At 39.4% G+C, this 18981-nt stretch overlaps 1 protein-coding gene across 1 annotated transcript in view; it reads right to left on the reverse strand.

Annotated features, from left to right (window-relative positions):
* LOC103773052 (mitogen-activated protein kinase kinase kinase 9-like) overlaps positions 1-18981 on the reverse strand; it is a 44831-nt gene that overhangs the window by 16785 nt on the left and 9065 nt on the right. Inside the window, exons 2-3 of the mRNA XM_008940403.1 lie at positions 7965-8145; positions 504-652 (exon numbers count right to left, since the gene is read on the reverse strand). Of these exons, the coding sequence (XP_008938651.1) occupies positions 504-652; positions 7965-8145 (330 nt within the window). The remainder of the gene's footprint in view (positions 1-503; positions 653-7964; positions 8146-18981) is intronic.

Raw genomic sequence — 18981 nt, forward strand, 5'->3', positions numbered from 1 at the left:
CATCTTGAAATGTCAGTAGAATAAAGTTTCACGCCGAATCAATCTGACAAGATGTTCAGGATACAAATTTCAAGACAAGTTAAAGACTTCAGACCGGACTAATGCCGAATCAATCTGACACTGCCTAGCAAGATGTTCAGGATACAAATTTCAAAACAAGTTAAAGACTTCAGACCGGACTAAAAACATGTGAAGTTTTGGTGTTGGCAAGTCTTTACAACAACAAAAAAAAAACCACCAACAAAGTTGATGATGACACGAAGAGCCCTCATTTCCCTATAAAGCCAGCTGATAAAAAATGGCAGGGAAATTTCTTTCACATATGACTCTTGTAACTGTCACAGCTCACCAAGAGTCCGGCCTAGCTCCCCTAAGAACTTGCACCGTTGAATTAAGCCATTTGAGAAATCTGTGCTCTCAGGTATCAACCCCAACACAAGGAGGCAATGTTCAACAGCCCTCCAGAAACAGCACACACCACGCTCACAACACGGCTGGCTTACCTTCCATGAGTTTGGCAAAAGGCTCAGGACACGTGGAGGGGATTGGAAGGGCGAGTTTATTCATGGCAACGCCGTATGCTACCGCAAGGCCATCGATGCCCCGGAAGGGTACCTCTCCTGTCAGCAGCTCCCAGAGCAGCACGCCGTAACTACCAGGAAGAAAACAAAAAGGAGAATGGCTGTTTGACTGTAACACGTTCTTTCTTAACCAACAAGAAAGTACCTGAAGCTATCAGGGTGAGCCTGGCACACTGAAGAAACTGAAGTTTCCTGGACAAGCTCATCATGGCTGCTAAGTTGGGGAAGTGCCTTTTTAACCTGCTTTTTTTTTTTTTGGTAAGACTGAAATTAGAAGTCATTTCCACCATTTAGGCAAAGATTATTTTCTCTCTGGAAAATGGGAACAATCTGAAAAACTTTAATACAAATCGAACGAATTTATCAAATTTTAAATCAGAACCCAGTGAAACTCTGAAAAGGAGGGTTGTTTAAAGGGTTGTAATTTTTAAAAACAAGTGAAAAATACTTCCTCATAATTAAATTGTTCTTAAGATGTTGTATGAGATACTATGAAGTTATGGACATAGTTCCAGGACTGCTTTTCCCCCAAGGTATATGACAAACACACCCTCAGAATATTCTCTCTGCTTCTAGGAAACCTGAGCCAGAGACAGTTTCTTCATACTTAGTGACCTGATGATTTCTTTCTTCCATTGATCTGTTTTATTCTCTTCTGAACCCATTTCTTGTCCACCATGTTCTTTAGTAGTGAGTCCCTCAAATTTAAAGATGCATTGCCAAAAAAAGACAATGTGTTTGTTTTGAGCTTGTCACTTGCTGATTTAATTTATTTCCCTGTAATTCTTTCCAGACAAGGAAGAGTGAATATATAATCCCTATTAACTCCTTCCATGCCATCCATGATTTCACAGGCTCCCACCACTTCTTGCTTAAACCATCTTCTTTACCAGCCCCCAAAATCCTAATCTAGGTAAACCCTAATCTATTTACCCTCCTGAACAGAAGCCATTTTACATCTTTCATTGCCCTTGATATCTTCTCTACCATCTCGTCCCATTTAAAACTTTTATGTTGGACTGACCTAAATCACATAAAAATTATTTTTTTAAAAGAGAGGCATAGTATTTCCTGGTTTCTTCCTTCTTTCTTTCCTTCCTATTAAATTTCAACTTGCCACTTGCCTTTCTGACTCCTTACAAAAGGAGTTAGGTTACCCACAGTAACTCAAATTTACTGAATCATTCAGTCTAGTAAGACTTTTCCTCAGCTCTCTGCAGTAGATTAATTCTTTGTTATTCTAAATAACTTATTATCAACAAATGCTACTTAACCAGTCACTGTTTTTTTCCAATCACTTATGATTATGTTGGATACAGAATTCCCTAGCAAGAAAAACAAATTATTCCTCTAGTAACTAAGAACTAAGTGATGAGAAACACTTTCCCTTTTTTCCCCAATATCAATTTACTTACTTTAAAAGCTTTTGAAAAAAGATTTTGTTGCAAGTTTTTTTTAAAATCCAAACATGATATAAGCAATCTTACCACTTGTCCACATACTTGGTAACTCCTTCAAGAACTTTCATTTTTTCACCAGATACAATTTCCTTCTACAAAAGCTGACTCCTCCCCAGATATGTTCACATGCCTACCAACTCCTCACTCTTTAGCACTGTTTCTGCTATTTAGTAGAACCAAAAATCAGATTTGCTAAACCTCATCAGGAAGCTCTTTAAAGACCTGTCATCATGTTTGCTGTTTTCCATTTCTCTGGTATTAAGGCAGCTCTAAGCAACAGATATTACCCAGCACAGCTATTAACTCAGCTGTCTCTCTCATGCCCCTTTAGAAATCTTGGGTGTTACTGTAAATCCCAGCAATTTGTTACTGCTCACTTTATCTGGCAGATTTAACACCTCCCTGGACAGCACTGAACTATGAGATGTTCTCCAGCTCGGCTCCCTTAAAGAGAAATTTTCAGCTCAAAAAGCCTCTCTGCTCCATTCTAGCAGACAAGTCACCTACTAAGTATTTTCTGCTACACCCTTGTCTCCTTTGCACTCTTACATCTTGGTTGTTTCTGGGCCATATGTTCTGCAGGGTTATCACCCATGCTGGATTTGAGAGCAATGTATTTGGGTTTTAAGCTTTTTGCAACACTCTCCTCAAAAACATTTTCATTTTCTTGAGTGTTTTATGCAACTTGACAGCACCTAAGCCCATGCCTAATCTTTTTCATTTGGATACAGATTCAACTTTTTGAAAGATGTCTTCCAGCAGTCTCTTCTACGTTGTCTTCTTCATTCCAGTCTTTCCTACGCACTCACTCTGAGCTTTAACAGTGTCTTTAAAAGGCGTCCATGTTGCGCCTTCCCCTTTTGTTGTTTTTACACAAAATTCCTCAATGTCATCATTAATCTCTTTGAGATTAAACACTAGTGTAATGGATTAATTTTTCTTAGTTGGTCTGGCAAAGATATTGAATCCAAGTATACTTATATTTTGACCGTGGTCATATTGTACAGTTTTGAAGGCCTCCTAAGCACACTTGAAGACCAAATGAAAAACTGCTGCTCTTCCTAAAAGTTCCCTGAACAGCTGCTCCATGAAACAGTAGTTTCTGAAGCTAAGACTAATCAAAGTAACCATTTCCCTACCCATTTAGGAGTAACCAGAATTTTCATTAGCACAAACTGTAATCTTGCCATCTTGTCTCCACCCCCAGACTTCAACATTCATTGCAACTGCTGTAAACTTAGTTGGACAGTCTTAATGCAACTTTTCCTATTTAAATAAGGAATTTCAGTCACTAGAGTCCACCTTTGCTGCTAACAGCTAGTTTACTGTATTAAACAAAATGTCCTATTTTTTCACCTATACAATCTTCTGCATTTTTCCTAAGTCATAGTCTTGATATTATAATTAGAATTGATTATTTCTTTCCACCGAGATTCTCAATCTTTTACTGTCTCAAGAACCTCATTAAAAAAATATATATACTGGTGTTTAAGGAGTTCCCATATTCTTTTTTGCCTCCCAGAATTTATAAGACACTCAAAGAAAAATGAATACTGGACTGAATATATATTTGTCCTGCCTAAAGCTGATTGATCCTTCATGTTACTCTTCAGTTTGGATGCAGGTGTTGATATCAAAAGGTAGGAAAAAATACCAAAGAGTTGTGTTATTACTTAACCACTAGTGTTGGATAAAGCATGTATTAGGTATTTCTCTTAATGAAATGGTTAGGAAAGCACTGTTGATGTACTCAAAGCATTTCTTCTGCATGGTAATTTTAAAAAGACAAAGGAATAGACAGATTGGTGTCTGTTCTAAGTTGACACTAGGAGTATTGCAGGAAAGGTCACTGCTTTTGAGAAAACTGAATGCCACCTCTTCCTCAAGTACTCAACAGCTCGTTTTTGAGAATACTGCTTCCACAGAGCTAGGGAAACACTGCTTGGTGGCATTTGAACAATCATCCCAAGTGAACAGCAGCAAGAGAGATGCTGAACAGAGTGTTTTCCATTAACCTGCAAGCGGGGAGTTGGAAATTACAAAGGAAAAAGCCAGAGACAGAAGTGATTTATAGAAAAAAAGGCATGGGAAGAAAGAATTGAGGACCTCTCCTCATTCTCAACAGGAAGAAAAACTCAGCACGCTCACTTTTTTTTTCCCCAGCATTCAGTAGTTATTTTGGACTTTAATTACAAAATGAACCATGTGATACAGACCATGTGTCCAAGTCAACTGACACTTGTATGAATAATTAACCATCTCCCAATGATCCATTAATCCCTTAAGCCATTTAACATCAGGTTCCATCTTACACACTGCACTTTCAGGGAGAGGAAGGCTGCATGTCTGCAGGACTTCACATGTGATTTGGCCACCTCCCTTGGTGGCAAAAATCACCTCCCCAAGTCTGTGAACTTTGAAAAAAAAACTTCTCACTGTTATTGTTCAATGGCATTTCTACCATAGGCTACTCTTATTTGTGTCCCTAGGTTCAGCATTTTCCATGAGAAAGGAACTAGCAGCCCAACAAGGAGAACTCAGCAACAACAGAAACTAGAATATTACTTTTGTTGAGGAAAAAAAAAGCTTCATTACATTTTAATGGCTATTAACAGTTGGCATGTTATCAGACTGGCAGTTCCAGAGACAACATTCCCTGCTTACTTCACAACAGCCAGTTGTGTACACTTCTCCCACGTGAACTTCTACCAATATTGCTAGTCAAAACTTATCTGCCAGGTACTGAAATCTTGCCAGTGCTTCATTAGGCACAGAAGACTACAGAAGCCTGCAAGCAGTCAGTTGTGGATGGAAGTGCTTGCCAACACTTGATGCAAATAAAATATTCTAATGACTGAAGTTCCTACACTCACCATTGAATGCCTGAAACATTCTGATCTGCTAATCAGATGGTTTTAGGTAGTTCTGTTATTCCATTCCTAAATGAAAACCGAATTCCTAATTATTTCACTGGTAGATACATATTAAAAGCACCTAACTTAAGGAACACAGAGCTGAAGGTTGTACAATAGCTTTGCACTCTGCTTACCCATCATATTGATACCATGATTGTCTTTGAAGCAGCACAAGTCAAAAATGAAGTGTGCAGCAAACAAGAAATACATTTAGGCAGTTAAAATGACAGTGAAATTTGAATTATATGCCTACATTAGCTTGCTGTACAGTGCTGGAAAAGCTGTAATATCTGTGCTTCAACTTCACTCCTGTAAATCCAAAGCAAAGTACTCTCAAGCAAACAGATTTACAGGAACTGACATATTTCAATAAAACCCTAGCTTCTTTGTCCTCTGTGCAATAATAGCACAAGGTTCCTACTGTATATCTAAAGCTCCAAGTGCAGCACAGTAATATTCACAGCAACACATTTTCTCTAGCAAGATGTACTAAGTACTGCTATTATCAACAAGCTTTACAGTGGCCCAGACCCTGGTGATAGATTCCACAGTGTGGGAGCATTCCTCAGCCTTTTCTCTGCCAACCCTCCTTTACAGTGGGACCAAAAAAAAAATCAGATTAATTTCTTTAAATGGAGCTTGATACACATTTGTAGAGGAACTGCATGAAGTAGTTATTTATGATGAGATAAGATCGACTCAGGAAATTTCAGGCCTGGCAAGCAACTTCTTCAGCATCCTCTTCACCCATTTGAGCAGTGAGAACACAAGAAGAACACAACTCTTGTCAACAGGCTGGGGAACAATCCAGCCAGCAGTATTATTCTAATAAGCTTTAAAGAAAAGGTGGAATAAAACCCTTTTGAAATAAAAGGTTTGTGAATGTTAGAGACAGAGATAGAGACAGCCAGTTTTGTTGATGCCACACAGACTAGCTGGAAGGTTGTCAGGCAGAAATCTCCCTTGACGCCAGTAATTAACCACGAGGTTGAAGTGGACAAGAGGAGGGGCAAGTCTAATAGGATAAAAAAGTTCATCTTGTTAAGAATTTCAAGTTGCATTCTTGGGTGGAGACAGGATTTATTACACATGTCCATGATGGCTTTTGTAAAGTCCAGTGCTTACAGTCACTGACACACTAGGAATGACCACACTGGCAAGTACTCATCTTCTGCATACGTGCTTCAAACCCCATGCTCTTTTCAGCTTATTTACCTATGACTCAAGGTTTTGGCCACCAGAGAGAGAAGGCTTTTATTCATAGACAGTGCAACAGATTTCTTAATGGTGATGACCCTCTGTTTAAGGAAGAGCACTGAGATGAACTCAACCTATTTTCAAGGGAAGACTGGTGACTATAAAAAGAGAAAGTGATGAAGGAATAGAAATACAGTATTCTGAAAAACTAACGAATAATTTAAGTCATTTGCAAACCTTCAGTCCTGAAAAGATTCACAGTCCTTAAGTCAATGACCAAGCTGGTATTTTTGCACAGGTGCAGAGGCACTTGAGCCACCTTCATGGAAATCAATAACTGATCTACTAAACCATCTCTTTTTTGAAATGAGGTCATACTGGTACAGAATATCTACTGATCTGTTCACTGCATGCCCAGATTAGTAAAGTTACAATCACAGAGAATTTCCCCCCTTCCCTTCTTCCTCCCCCCAGATTACCCTTAAAGGCCACTCCTGGCCCTGTTTCAGAGAAGAGCAAACTGAGGTTTGAATTTGACAAGCTGTGTACAAAGCAGTACTGTCATCACGTGCACAGAGGAAGTGCACAGTCTAGAGGTTTTCACTTCTGCCAGACTTCACCCAGAATAAAAGCCTGGTTCTTGGCTCAGTTTGTCTCAGATTATCTACAGAGGCTACCACATTTAATTACAGAGTCAGAATTTTATCCATGCCATTAGTGTGCATAACACAAGCTCACAGACTTCTCACAAGGCAACACATTATCTATTCAGCAAAACTGGATAAGGAAAATTAAAATCCCCACACCAAATCTCTGCTGTAACAGCCAGACAATTCTGCCAGCTGGGCTATTTCTTTATCCTGACAGACTTCACAGCATGCACACGCTTGTGTGGGAGCATTACTGGCCAGCAACAGCATCTTACTGCTCTAAATGCTGACATATCAGTACCTCTCTCCTCACAGGAAAAACAAGATTCCATCTGCTTCATCGGCTTCAGATGTCCAGTACTATTTCTGTGTCACTCAGCATCCAGAAGAGTCACTGTCCTAGAGCTATTTACTGAATTCTGGATTTACCAGTTCATTTAATGGTCACATCAAACTCGATTTCTGGAAGTCTATGGGTCAACCCTTCAACTCCTCCCTCCCAAAGTAGCTCCCATTCTCAAAAAACCCAGAACGTGAACAGAAGAGACAATATATCCATGCAGATTGTTATTTATGGATGTTATCTGCAGATGGACCAAGATTTTTTACTTTATGTGAAAGACTACAAGGGTAAAAACAATTTATAACATTATTAGGAAAGTGAAAACTATTGTATTCAGGCTGACACTGCACAGGGAATTTGATTAGATACAGTGTGAACACATACATTAGTGACAGATTACTACCAAAACATAAGATGGTCTTACTCTTGATAAAACAGTAAAAGAGTAGTAATTTTAAGTACCTCATAGATGGTTTTATGGCCTTTGATTATGTCAGCCAATAGCCAAATAAGCACAAAGTTTGCTTTAGATAAAGCAGAAGGAAAAATGAATCCTAGGACAATCTGAATGCAAATTTAGAGACACACAAAAACTTAGAGGCATGCAGGAGCTGGTCCATCACTTTCTACAGTAAAAAAAAGTTTACAATTAATACGAAGTAGTTTGAGATTCTGATAAACGGAAAGCGGGTGGATAATGTTTTCTTAAGACCCAAACTTTAATATTTCATCCATCATTACTGATTCTAAAGCATAAGAAAGGCTTGCTGGCAGGCAGTTACTCTGTGGTGTCGGGTGGCCTAAGGCCAGATGGATACCTCCACACATCGCTGCCCTTGGAGAACATGGAGGAGCGGATGACCTCGGGAGCCATCCAGGCATACGTCCCCGCCGCGCTCATTTTGGTAGTTTTATGCCACTCCCTGGCCAAGCCGAAATCCGTGATCTTCAATATCTTGTTGCTCAGATCTCCATTTTCCACCTTTTCGAGTATCAGGACTGGAGAAGAGGGAAGGGGGGAGGAAAATAAAAGGTATGCAGAGTAAAGCTAGTATTTATGCAAAAAAGATCCTCCTGGGGATCTCCCAAATTGCAAAATTCTCCCTGACTTTTCGTTATTCAAACATACCACACTTCATTGTACAAGTTATTTCAGGCTGATCCTTTCACCTGACAAGTGAACAGCTACCTAGAAAATAACTTCAAATTTAACCAAAAATACCAAGCCCCAGAGAACAAATAGATAATAACATAATTATTTAATATAGTGCCTACTGACATGCTGTATAATAATTCTCTGCTAGAGGACGTGAACCACTGTAACTTCTAGAAATCCAGATAAGGGAAGACATTTCCTAATTAATCCTCTCTCAGCAAGCCAGTAATAGCATCGTATTCTTTAACTGCTTAGAGGACTTTTTTTTTTAAATCCAGATACACACACAGGCTGGATACAACCTTCATGTGAACGTGTTTAGAATGGAAGCTCTATGTACACAGAGTTTTGGTTCATTGTTTTTTTTGGGTTTTTTTGTTTTTTTTAAAAGTCACAATTAAACAAAAAAAGGTTGATGATCAGTAGTAACATGCCCAATTCAAGACTACATATACACCAGTATGTTATTGATCCCCTTCCCCATCATTATGAAACTATTTTTTTAGTTAAGCTGCTGAAGTTTCTAGGATGTGGCAAAGGAGTCTATACCCAAGAACTTTTTAAAAAAACCCTGAGGCAGAGCTCAAGAATGCTTTGGTATAAGGCACATATTCCTCTTTACCCAGAAAGCTATGAAATGATTGCAAACCAGAGGCCATAAGTACCCACCCTGCTTTAGCAGCACCTCATTATCTTAATGGAAGGTGACCACACAAGTTGCACCAGCAAGGGAACATCAAGCAACAGACTATTACAGGCCACTGAACTTCCACAACTAACACAGCCATATGTCTGTGAAATCATTTTCAAGCCCTCTATAAAGGGCCACAAAGAAAAAGTGTGTGTATTAGTCCAACAACTTCACAGCAACAGGCATCAAGCCACTAATACACCATCATTATGCAGTTACTGTTTTTAATGTCATTAGAGACAAGTTCTAAGAAAAGTGTTTTTTCCCTCTCTGTGTGTGTTTGTGTGAATTGCAGGAAAAAGAAAACAAACCTACAATACTCATGGATCATAACAAAACCTCTAGAAGGGAAAAGCATTGAAAAAATTACAGTATATATAAAAATCATCTTCAGGATCTTCACAGCAGTCCATGAAAAAAATCAATTATCAGTCTGAAGCTAATAGAGCTTTTTTGAAGAAAAAGAACCAAACCAACAACTTACATTCATTCTCATACTTCAATAATCAAAATGGAATTTCACATGAAATAAAAGCCAAAAGATTATCTGAACCCTTCTGCATAATAAGTAATACTGTTAAAATACTGCATTACTTCTAAGAGAAGTTCCTAACAAATCGCTCATTGATTGCAAGAGAGAAAAACTTCCTCTAATAGACATACCAAGTTTCTTCTTTTAGTATGTACCCACTCTGCCTAAAGAGCTGGCAGAAAAATAAAATCTAATTTTAAATTTCACCACAGTAATAGATACATATATAGTGAAGTTGTCAAGGTAAAGTAAAACTTTGAACAATGAAAGAATGGGTTTGAGGTTTTTCACTTCCCTCTATAAGCACAAGCAAGTTCACAAGGTAGACTGTGTTCTGTCTGAATGAGCTCCACAGCAGGTCAGAGAGCCAGATGCCACAGTTGGGTTGTACATATCTTCCTGGCAAAAGGTTAATTCAATCTAATTACCTTGATTTGTATTAAGTTCTAACAAAATAATTAGTACTTACAAAGATCTTTTGTATCCCTGAACTTGTTCTTTTGTCAGAGGTAAGCTAAGTAAGATAAATTACCATGACAAAAGACCACAGAGAAGAACAATGAAAGAGCTGGATTTACTGCAGGTCTTTGATTCCTTAGTTATATCTTTGGCTCCCCTCCTATTTCCTTTTGTAAAAATTTAATTTTAAAAATCATACCTATCTTCCAGCATCTGTTTCAGTTCTCCTTATCTTGGTTAGTATCAACAGGCTCACTTGCAACTGCTAGCAGTCTCCCTAGACCATCTGCCAGATTGTCATACCAGGAACCTTGACCCTCCTTCTTGTGTTTGACTGGATTTCAATAAAGAATCTTGTAAACAGGTGAAATATTGAATTCCGTTCCATTTCCTCCTTAAAAATATCTTTCATGGAGAACACAAGCTAGGTTACTAGGACACTGAACATGCATTTTACTCTTGCTAATCAACATGGTCTCACATTTGCTTGTGAGCTTTATCTAAAACCAGTTATTGCCTCTTGTTTAATACTCTGAGTGCAAGTTCTCTTTTGCCAGTGCTATTTCTTCTGCATTCACAATGGTCTACCACAAGATGAAACACAAATAAGCAACATAATTCCTATACTTACAGAGCTAATATAGCTTTCCATCTTAGATTCAATCACTCAAGGCAAAGCTAACAGTGGCCAGATGATCAGCCTAACAAAACAAATTCACACAAAAATACAGAGCAACTACACCAAAAAATGCAGTTAACCTACCAAGGCAGTAAATCTTCTCATTCTGGTTTGCTGATTTAAAAGATCTGCATGAGATAGAGGTTTTAAAAAATGGTAGGAAAATTAATTTTAAATCTTTCATACAGCCTTAAAAAGAGAAAAATTTTGGCAGCAAAGATACTGGGCTTAGTTTTCAGGCAGCTGGGGAAGAACGCGAGTCAATCAGCAGGAGCATGTGGAATGTGTGTCAGCTTGTCAGTGGTGGAGCACCTCTTCCCCATTCCAGCAGGGTCCACGCAAGAAATCTCCTCCTGTGTGCATGCACAGCCAGCCAAGTTGTAGGTGAAGGTATGCTACCTACTGCTGCTAACAACTCAAACCCACATTTTTCTTCTGTAGCACAGGCTAAAAGCTGATCTTAAGCAGCATGGGTAGGAGCTGACTGGCAGTGTGCAAAAGAGACCAGCAAAGCAAACCAGGCATGACAAGCACATTCCATCAGCTTTGAGGAAACACCTGCTACAGCAAAACAACTGAATACAGCACATCTCCAGCACCATCGTCTCTGAACACTGCAAGTGCAAAGCAAAGCACGGCGGCTTCAACTAGCATCAAAAATTGTTGGCAGCTTGAGGTGAAGGTATCATGACCATGTGTGCTTACAGAAGTAAAAATCCAGGAGTGCTCACATACATTTTCATATGTTCCTGAAAGACTTGAAACATGCCCTCTGGAAAACAAGTATTTGACAATAAGAAATTAATTGCAGCTCAAATTAATTCCGTCCAGCAAGACAGCACCTCCATATCTCAAGGTGTCCCAGCTGAGACAAGAAAGGAATATCATCCAAACAGGTTTCAGTATCTCCTAGCAAGACCTCCCTGAATCAAGCAGTCATCAACGTACAGGTACATATGATTTAGATACGTAATTGCAACTACTAAGGATTTATTAAGAAATTTATTACCACAAGGACTCTTAAGAATCATTACTGGTAACAATTCAATCCCACTGTCTAATTTCTTGAGAGCCAGGAGGACTGCAAGTGCTGAAGGAGAAGAGTCAATTAAGACAAATTAGGTCTATGCTTAGAGAGACACAGAGGTAGAAAATAAACACTGGGCATCCTCTTATGAGGCTATGATGAAGATCAGTCTTCTGTTCTTTGAAATGAAAATGTCTATTGAGGTTTCTGCATAGCTCTCAGAACACAGTTGATGCCTTACAAGAAGCATCAAGGATATTTTCATATCCAATTCTTGTGAGAAAGTTTCCTAAGTACAGAGAAAGAAGTAGGCACCATAAGGAGTTCTTAATTGTGTCCTTTAACTTCTTCATTGCCATGAGAGAAATCAGCATTCAAGACCCAGGCTATCAGAGAATCATCCTTAGTCAACAAGTCCTGGCGTTTACCCCTGCAGAATCACAGTAATGTGGCAGAGTATCATTTCCACAAGAACAAGTCCATTTGCTTAAGAACTTGTCTGATTTAGTTGTTTCGACTATTGAAGCAAGAGTAAAGAGGCCAGAGCTGAATCAGACCGATAAAGTTTACAAAGAACATCTTCAGTACATTCTGCAGATCACTGAATGATCTAATGGCCTAATGCTCTTCAGTTACTAGGCAACACCAGATGCTGAACCAGAAGAGCCACTAGAGACTTTTTGATACAACTGGAGTTTCTCATTCCAATCTCAATCTGCACAAAGAGTGATGGGGAGTTAACTCAGCCAGTCCTGGTACCATTTAAAGACAGTTTCTTAGTGAGGAAGGGCAGGGAAAGATCTGATGATGTGCCCAAAGTCCTCTTATCCTTGTTTGCGGTTTGAGCTAGCAACTTTTCTAGCATAGTTGGAAGTGATAGAAATCAATTTCTGGAAGTCAGGTGAAGCCAGTTCACCTTCTTCAGTTTAAGTATCACTCTGTGTGTGTATTAATAGCTAGCAGGCTTTTGACAGAATCCAACGTCAGTCTTACAGAAAGGAAACAAGTCTTCAGAAGCACACAGATGCCAGGGATAACAGATCCCAAAGAGCATGATTCTCAGTTTCATCAGTCAGTTGTGTGTCAATGACATCAAGAAGAATGAGTTTTTTTCTAGAGCCAGGGCCAACTCAGAAGCTTTTGTTGTTTAAACAAAGATTTGTACTAAAAATAGACTTCACAGAAACAGATCCACTGAAGTACGACTGACACAATGGTAGGTGACACTGAGTCAGCTCTTCCTCTTGCTCCACCCCATTCCACATTATTCTGCTTTACTAGAAGGACAAAAACATCTGCCTTAGTATTCAAAGAAATACAGAAAGCAACCTGATGAAGATTTCTAAGATACCACTCCATCCTCCGGTTCTGTCTCATCATCCCAACTTATTATGGAAACATCTGCTCTGTGGGGCACTAGACAGTGCAGGATTATTCAGCAGAAGGACAGATTTAAGGCTGCTGTTGGTCTACAGAGACCTTTAAGGATGGTTCCCAAGCTGAAGCTTCATGTTAGAACACTGAACTTTCACTAGCAACTCATGAACCTGCACTAGCATGTTTAGGATTGGGACTTTACGTATCTAGGACTACTCTATGTCTTTCAGGAGGAGAAATCACTGCAGTGGAAACACTGAAAACTGCAGCTTCAAATTTTTGTTGCTGCAGGTGTCCTGTACTAGTACCTGAAACTACTGGGTAGTTCTAAGTAGGCAAAACAGAGGATCAAATGAATTCTGAAGGAATACAGACAGGAGTTTAAAAAATTAACAGATTAAATGCTAGTCAAGTTTCAACTCTGCCAAAACCTATAAGATAAAACTACAGAAGGGCTGCCCTGCAGGTAGGTGGTAAATATTTCCACGGCAACAAAATTCTGTCTTGGATGCATGAAATAGATGCACACCTACCACAACCTTACATGTTCAAAAGGTGAAGTTCTCCCCCTTCCTCATGGATCATTACAGTGAAAGCTGACTTGGATAAAACAAACTCACAGCATCTCAGAAGGCAGTCTTCCTAGGCTCCAAACACAGTCAGAAAAGATAAAGCCCCTCCAGAAGGAGATTCCAAGCACAAGTCTAGTGTACATGCTCTGAATTACTCTCTACAGGAACCTCTCAACTAAAGGCACATCTGTGGTAAGTGCCCAAACTCAAACCACATAATCTCTGTGGTCTGATCTAAGTAAGCAGTTTCAGTCAGAGAAGATTCTCAACACACCAGATGTTAGAGAGCCATCTGGTAAAAACCAATTTATTCATAGTTGCAAGATTATCTCAGTGTTCTGAGCTTTTTTTAAAGTAAGTTTTCAGAAATATAGCTGTCTTACTAATAGAACAACAATGTAAGTTAAAGTGGTACTGCTGTTAAATCAGTCTTAAATAAAACTACTCCTTGGCCCACAAATGCAGCTGGAGGTCATAATTCATTGCATCTTGCACCACTCACCTTAATGATCACTGAACCAATTGAAAAGTCAATGGTGAACATCTGTCAAAGACACAGAGCTTTGCTGCAAGGAGAACCTCATTGTCAGATATTAAACAGCTGTATTTTCACTACTCATTCACCTCTCAGGAAGACGTGAGATCAGATACACAAATACACCACAACAAGGTGGAGAAAGGACTATAAAGTTATATATCCTTTGATCCACTTGTACCTACATTTTAATAATCCCCAAGAGGGCTGTGTAAACCACACCTAATATGTCAGTGTCACTCCTGTTCCTTAGCAATTGCAGTGAGAAGTTAAAAATCGCTGAGCAAACTTTGTTTTGGGAACATTCTCATCTTTATTATTGTGTTCCAATGCAAATAATTGCATCGTTAACACAGTTTTCATTCTGCTTAACCCAACTTATTTCTATTATAACATGTTTTTTCCTCTTCCCAATTATGCTAGAAGCACTGATTGGTCCAGATGTCTCCTGCCAGAATATACACAGCTCTATCCTTTCCTTTAATCTTCTTCTCCTCTTCCAAACACACTCCTCTACCCTACATAAACTGAAAAACCCATCTGCACTGAATCTTTCAATCCAATCCCTAAAACAAATATGATAAAGCTTTACTGAGGTTTTAGGTTGGTCACTTTATAAAACCTCAGTAATACACCTCCTGGGTTTTTATCCAGCACCATAATACCTCCAGTATACATGAAAAGATAATTTAAAGAGGTAGATTACTTTCACAGAAGCAAAGTTTTCACAAGGGAAATTAAGAATTTTTTTTCTTTGGCAACAGAACTAACAGCTGCTGTTTTAATCCCCTGTTCTGCCCATATTACACCAGCAGAGCTAGAAAACATGTTATTACCTCCTCTCACAAATACAAACTTGCCCTGGAAGGCAATAAACACGTCATATTTTTTTCTTGTTTCTTTTGGAAGGTTTATTTCAGTTTTCAGCTCCACTTTTGGACAGTTAGGAGAGCATTCTTAGTCTCCAGTGGGGCCAAGGTAGTGGGAAAGAACAAGAAGGGGAAAAGTAAACACTTTAACCCATGATGAACCAGTTGCTAATAACATCGAAGAACAGGTAGGAAGCGGCTCCTCATTTCATCTCACTGTCAAAACTAAGTGACAAGACAGCAAAATATGGTCATATAATTGTCATCTTTTGGTTTTGTAGCCTAGACAAAGGATGAGGTTTATCTGTACAGTGTAGTGCTGAACAGAATGCTGCTTTGCTTGTGCTAAAAGCTGACTCATCACTTCAGAAGCAGAACAACATCCACAGAGGAACCACTACAGCATGATCATCTACAGCAGAAATGGCCCATTTTTATATGTGAAGGCTGAGGAAAGAGGCTGCTGTTTACTGCATAAAACACTATGAACAATCAGGCAAACCAAAATTTTCTGGCTGTACTGGCTTTAGCTTCAAGTATTCTGCTGTGGTGTTCCAAATGTATTTACCACACAGCACAGCAAGAAAATTAAGAACTTCCTGACTTGAGGCAAAAATTAATGCAGACAGAATACCAAGGAGAGCAAGATCACCCTGCAATGCCACCACAACAGCTGACCACCAAACAAGCAAAGGGGGAAATAAAAGATAAATAAGAGCAGGACTGAGTGCAGTGAGAACTGAAAGCATACAGGAAGAAATATGGAAGGAAGCAGGCTAGGAGACAAGGATCCCCACTGTAGGGGAAAAGCTGGATTTGTTCTCTGTGGTACACCACGATATGTCTCTGACTTGGTGGATGATTGCTGGCTTCATGTTTAACTTCCATGTAATTTCTCCCCAACTGAGACAATACAGTGAGTGGTTTAGCACCTGCCATTCTTTTTTTTAAACATTACAGTTCTGGGCAGACCATGAAACAACAGGGCTACTACCTAGTGATATAGCAACATTAACTCATGTGCTCTGTTGTTACATTTTGAAGCTTTATCAATTCCTTGTAAAATCGAGTGAAAGGATTTAACCTGCAAGCACATCCAGCTCACACCCATTCCCAAAAGCTCCTGCTCATCATTTTGTGCTGTACTTTCTCCTTAGAGCCACACAGTCCAAGAGCTAGATGGCAGCAACAGCAACGGGTGGGTGAGAGTGACAAGAGCAAGGACTGTAAATAGGATAAATATGTCATCTTTGATATTTTACTTGGTGTAGAAACATTTAATTCTAAGATTTAAAATCATTAAGTAGCCATCCAACTACCTGCATAGACTCAGTGAAGTTTCTTCTCCTGTTGCTCATATTCGTATCTGGATTCTCAACTAGATTTCTCCTTTAGTCTCAGTGCTTCACCATACCTAGTTTTATTTTGTTAGATTGAAGAAAAATGAGAAGACTACTACTGAAGACCTCAAAGGCTGAAAAATGTCAATAGAACACAAACTCACACAGATTGACACTACTCTACCTAAATTATTGTTTCTTTCTCACAATAATACCAGGCATTTTTGCTGCAGTTCTAAAAGCTGCAAGTCTTTTCCACAGTAGGATTTAAGAGCAGTGCAAACCTGTGTAAGGAGGTACCAGCATTAGACTTCTCCCTGCCAGCAATACAGCAGAAGGCTCAAGTGCAAGAGTTGAAAGCAACAGAGAATATTTCTATTTCCACAGAATTCAGAAGTCACCAAAAGAAATTGCTTTACACTAGTTTCAAAAGCTATCTATCTAAAAGCTTACTAAAGCTGAAGGTGTGCCAGAGAGGAAAGAAATCTGATTAACATCACAGGATCCAGACTCTCCCACCCACCCACGGCAGAATGCGTCCAAACCGGAGCCAATCTGTTACAGGAAACCTCGTCCTGAACAAAGCATCTCCTCACTCAACCCCATATGTTTTCCAAGGGCTTGTTTTCCAGACCACAGAATAAAGTTACCCAAGATAGGCCAGCTCTGAAGGCACCTTCTGAGAACTTCTACTCCCAGCTGGGGGGTCTGTGATCACTGAAATATTAATACTAGACTTAAATTTTAATTTCCTCCCTGATGCACGCACCCTGGAACTTCACTCCCAATTTCAGATTACAGTATTTTTTGTACTCAGCTCCCCACAATCTAGGTATAAACTTTGCTTTGTCCAAATTCCTTTGACTACATTCTAGATCTACTTCCAGTCCAAACACTTTCAACTAATGGAAGGCTGTAAAACTCATGCAAATGTAGATTTATTTTTTAAATGGAGACTAACTCAGAAAAATGATATAAGCATCTTTCAGCTCTTGCATGGTCCAGCTACTATTTTTCATACTTTCATTTATCTGAAAAATTGATAAAACCTTCCACTGTACTCTGAAAAACTGCAACACATTCTGAAGTCTTCAGGGTTCTAATTTAGAAGGTACTATATTAATAGCAAACTTTAACCATAGCCCTAACGGTTGTTGAACAGTCCTTATTTGAAGGACAAAAGTATCCCCAGATGAAACAAAAATGCTTTTGGATAGAAGGTGGCTTCACTGAATTTACTATGGTTGTTCCAATCCTATTTTCCCCTCTCAATGACAAGCAAAACTTCCCAAGATACATTTGAGTTCAAACAGTGGTTGTGGGAAATGCTGTATGCTATATAAAAAGGTTGCCTTAATATATTGCTTCATGCTGCTGCACTGTGTGAGAGTTATGGTCTCAAAGAGCCAGAAGCTAGCTTCTAAGTCTGCAGTTTGCCTAACAAGTCAAAAAACCAGCATTAGTGCAAAGGGAACAAGGGACTGAGCTTGCCAGGTGTTCTTTTTTGAAATGAGTAAGTCCTGTTGGCAGTACGCTGGCATGCTGCCTCGAGGACACAACTAAGCTTTTGGGAAAGGATCTCAAAAACTTGCTCCAAAATGAGACCTCATGTTGTAGCTGTTTGCCAAAATCTAATTTGCAATTTTAGCTCTACCTTCCACTGTCAGCCCGCACAGCTTTGCTGCACAAGTATCCAGATAATGAGCAATCTGCTCTTGATCCTGCATTCAGAGCACTTAAAGTGATTAACAGATCTGCACATGGACTGAGGCCGGGCCTTCCGCATGCAGCCTTCCCCTACCTTCTGTCGGGTACTCTGCCACTCAGCCTGGGAGGACTGCATCTTTATTCCAATATTTTGTTGTGGTGCAGAAGGCTGAGTGTTGCATAAGGTCCTGTAGAGTGCAGAATTTAAGACTCACTCAAAACTCTGCATCTTGGAAAGAAAAACAAAGAGTACAAACGCTGTCTCTAGTATATAAGCAAATATTTTCTCAGTTTTTCTACTAACTATCCAGCAACAACACATATTAAAAAGAGACAGCCCTTGGAAGCAAAAGCTTTTTAGTTATTGGGTAGGCGTGAGGGCTCAGTAAATCCATAAAGCTGCCCGACTGTCCTCTTCTATCAAGCTAGAGGAGGTGATGGACGTGACAGCACAGCAGTTCTTGGGTTTTAAGCCGTGCAGTACAGTAACTCTAAAGAGCTCATGCAGAATGGGGGAGGGGACAGGAAAGGCCTCCCGAGCCACGGTATATTTAGAATCGATCCTTTCACCTAGCCAAGCTGAAAGAAGTCTTGCTGCTTTAGTGATCTGGTACAAAACACTTTGAACGCTCCTGGAGAACATTCAGGTGAGTTTCCTAGAAAAATGGAGCTGTTCAGCTCTGGTTTCAGGCTAAATCCAACAGTACTGCTTACACTGGAACAACCTTCTAGCTGAGGGATGGATTATTGTGCTCTTCATAATCAGTTAAATGCTCCAAGGAAAAAATGTAATTACATCTGTACCCAACACAGTGCTTCGCCAAATCCTATCAGTTTGAAAGCTTGCAACAAATCAAGAACTGTATTAGGCAATAACAAAAAAAGGAAAGG

The sequence above is a fragment of the Merops nubicus genome, unplaced genomic scaffold, assembly GCF_000691845.1.
Source record: "Merops nubicus isolate BGI_N331 unplaced genomic scaffold, ASM69184v1 scaffold7445, whole genome shotgun sequence".
Classification (NCBI taxonomy): Eukaryota; Metazoa; Chordata; class Aves; order Coraciiformes; family Meropidae; genus Merops; species Merops nubicus.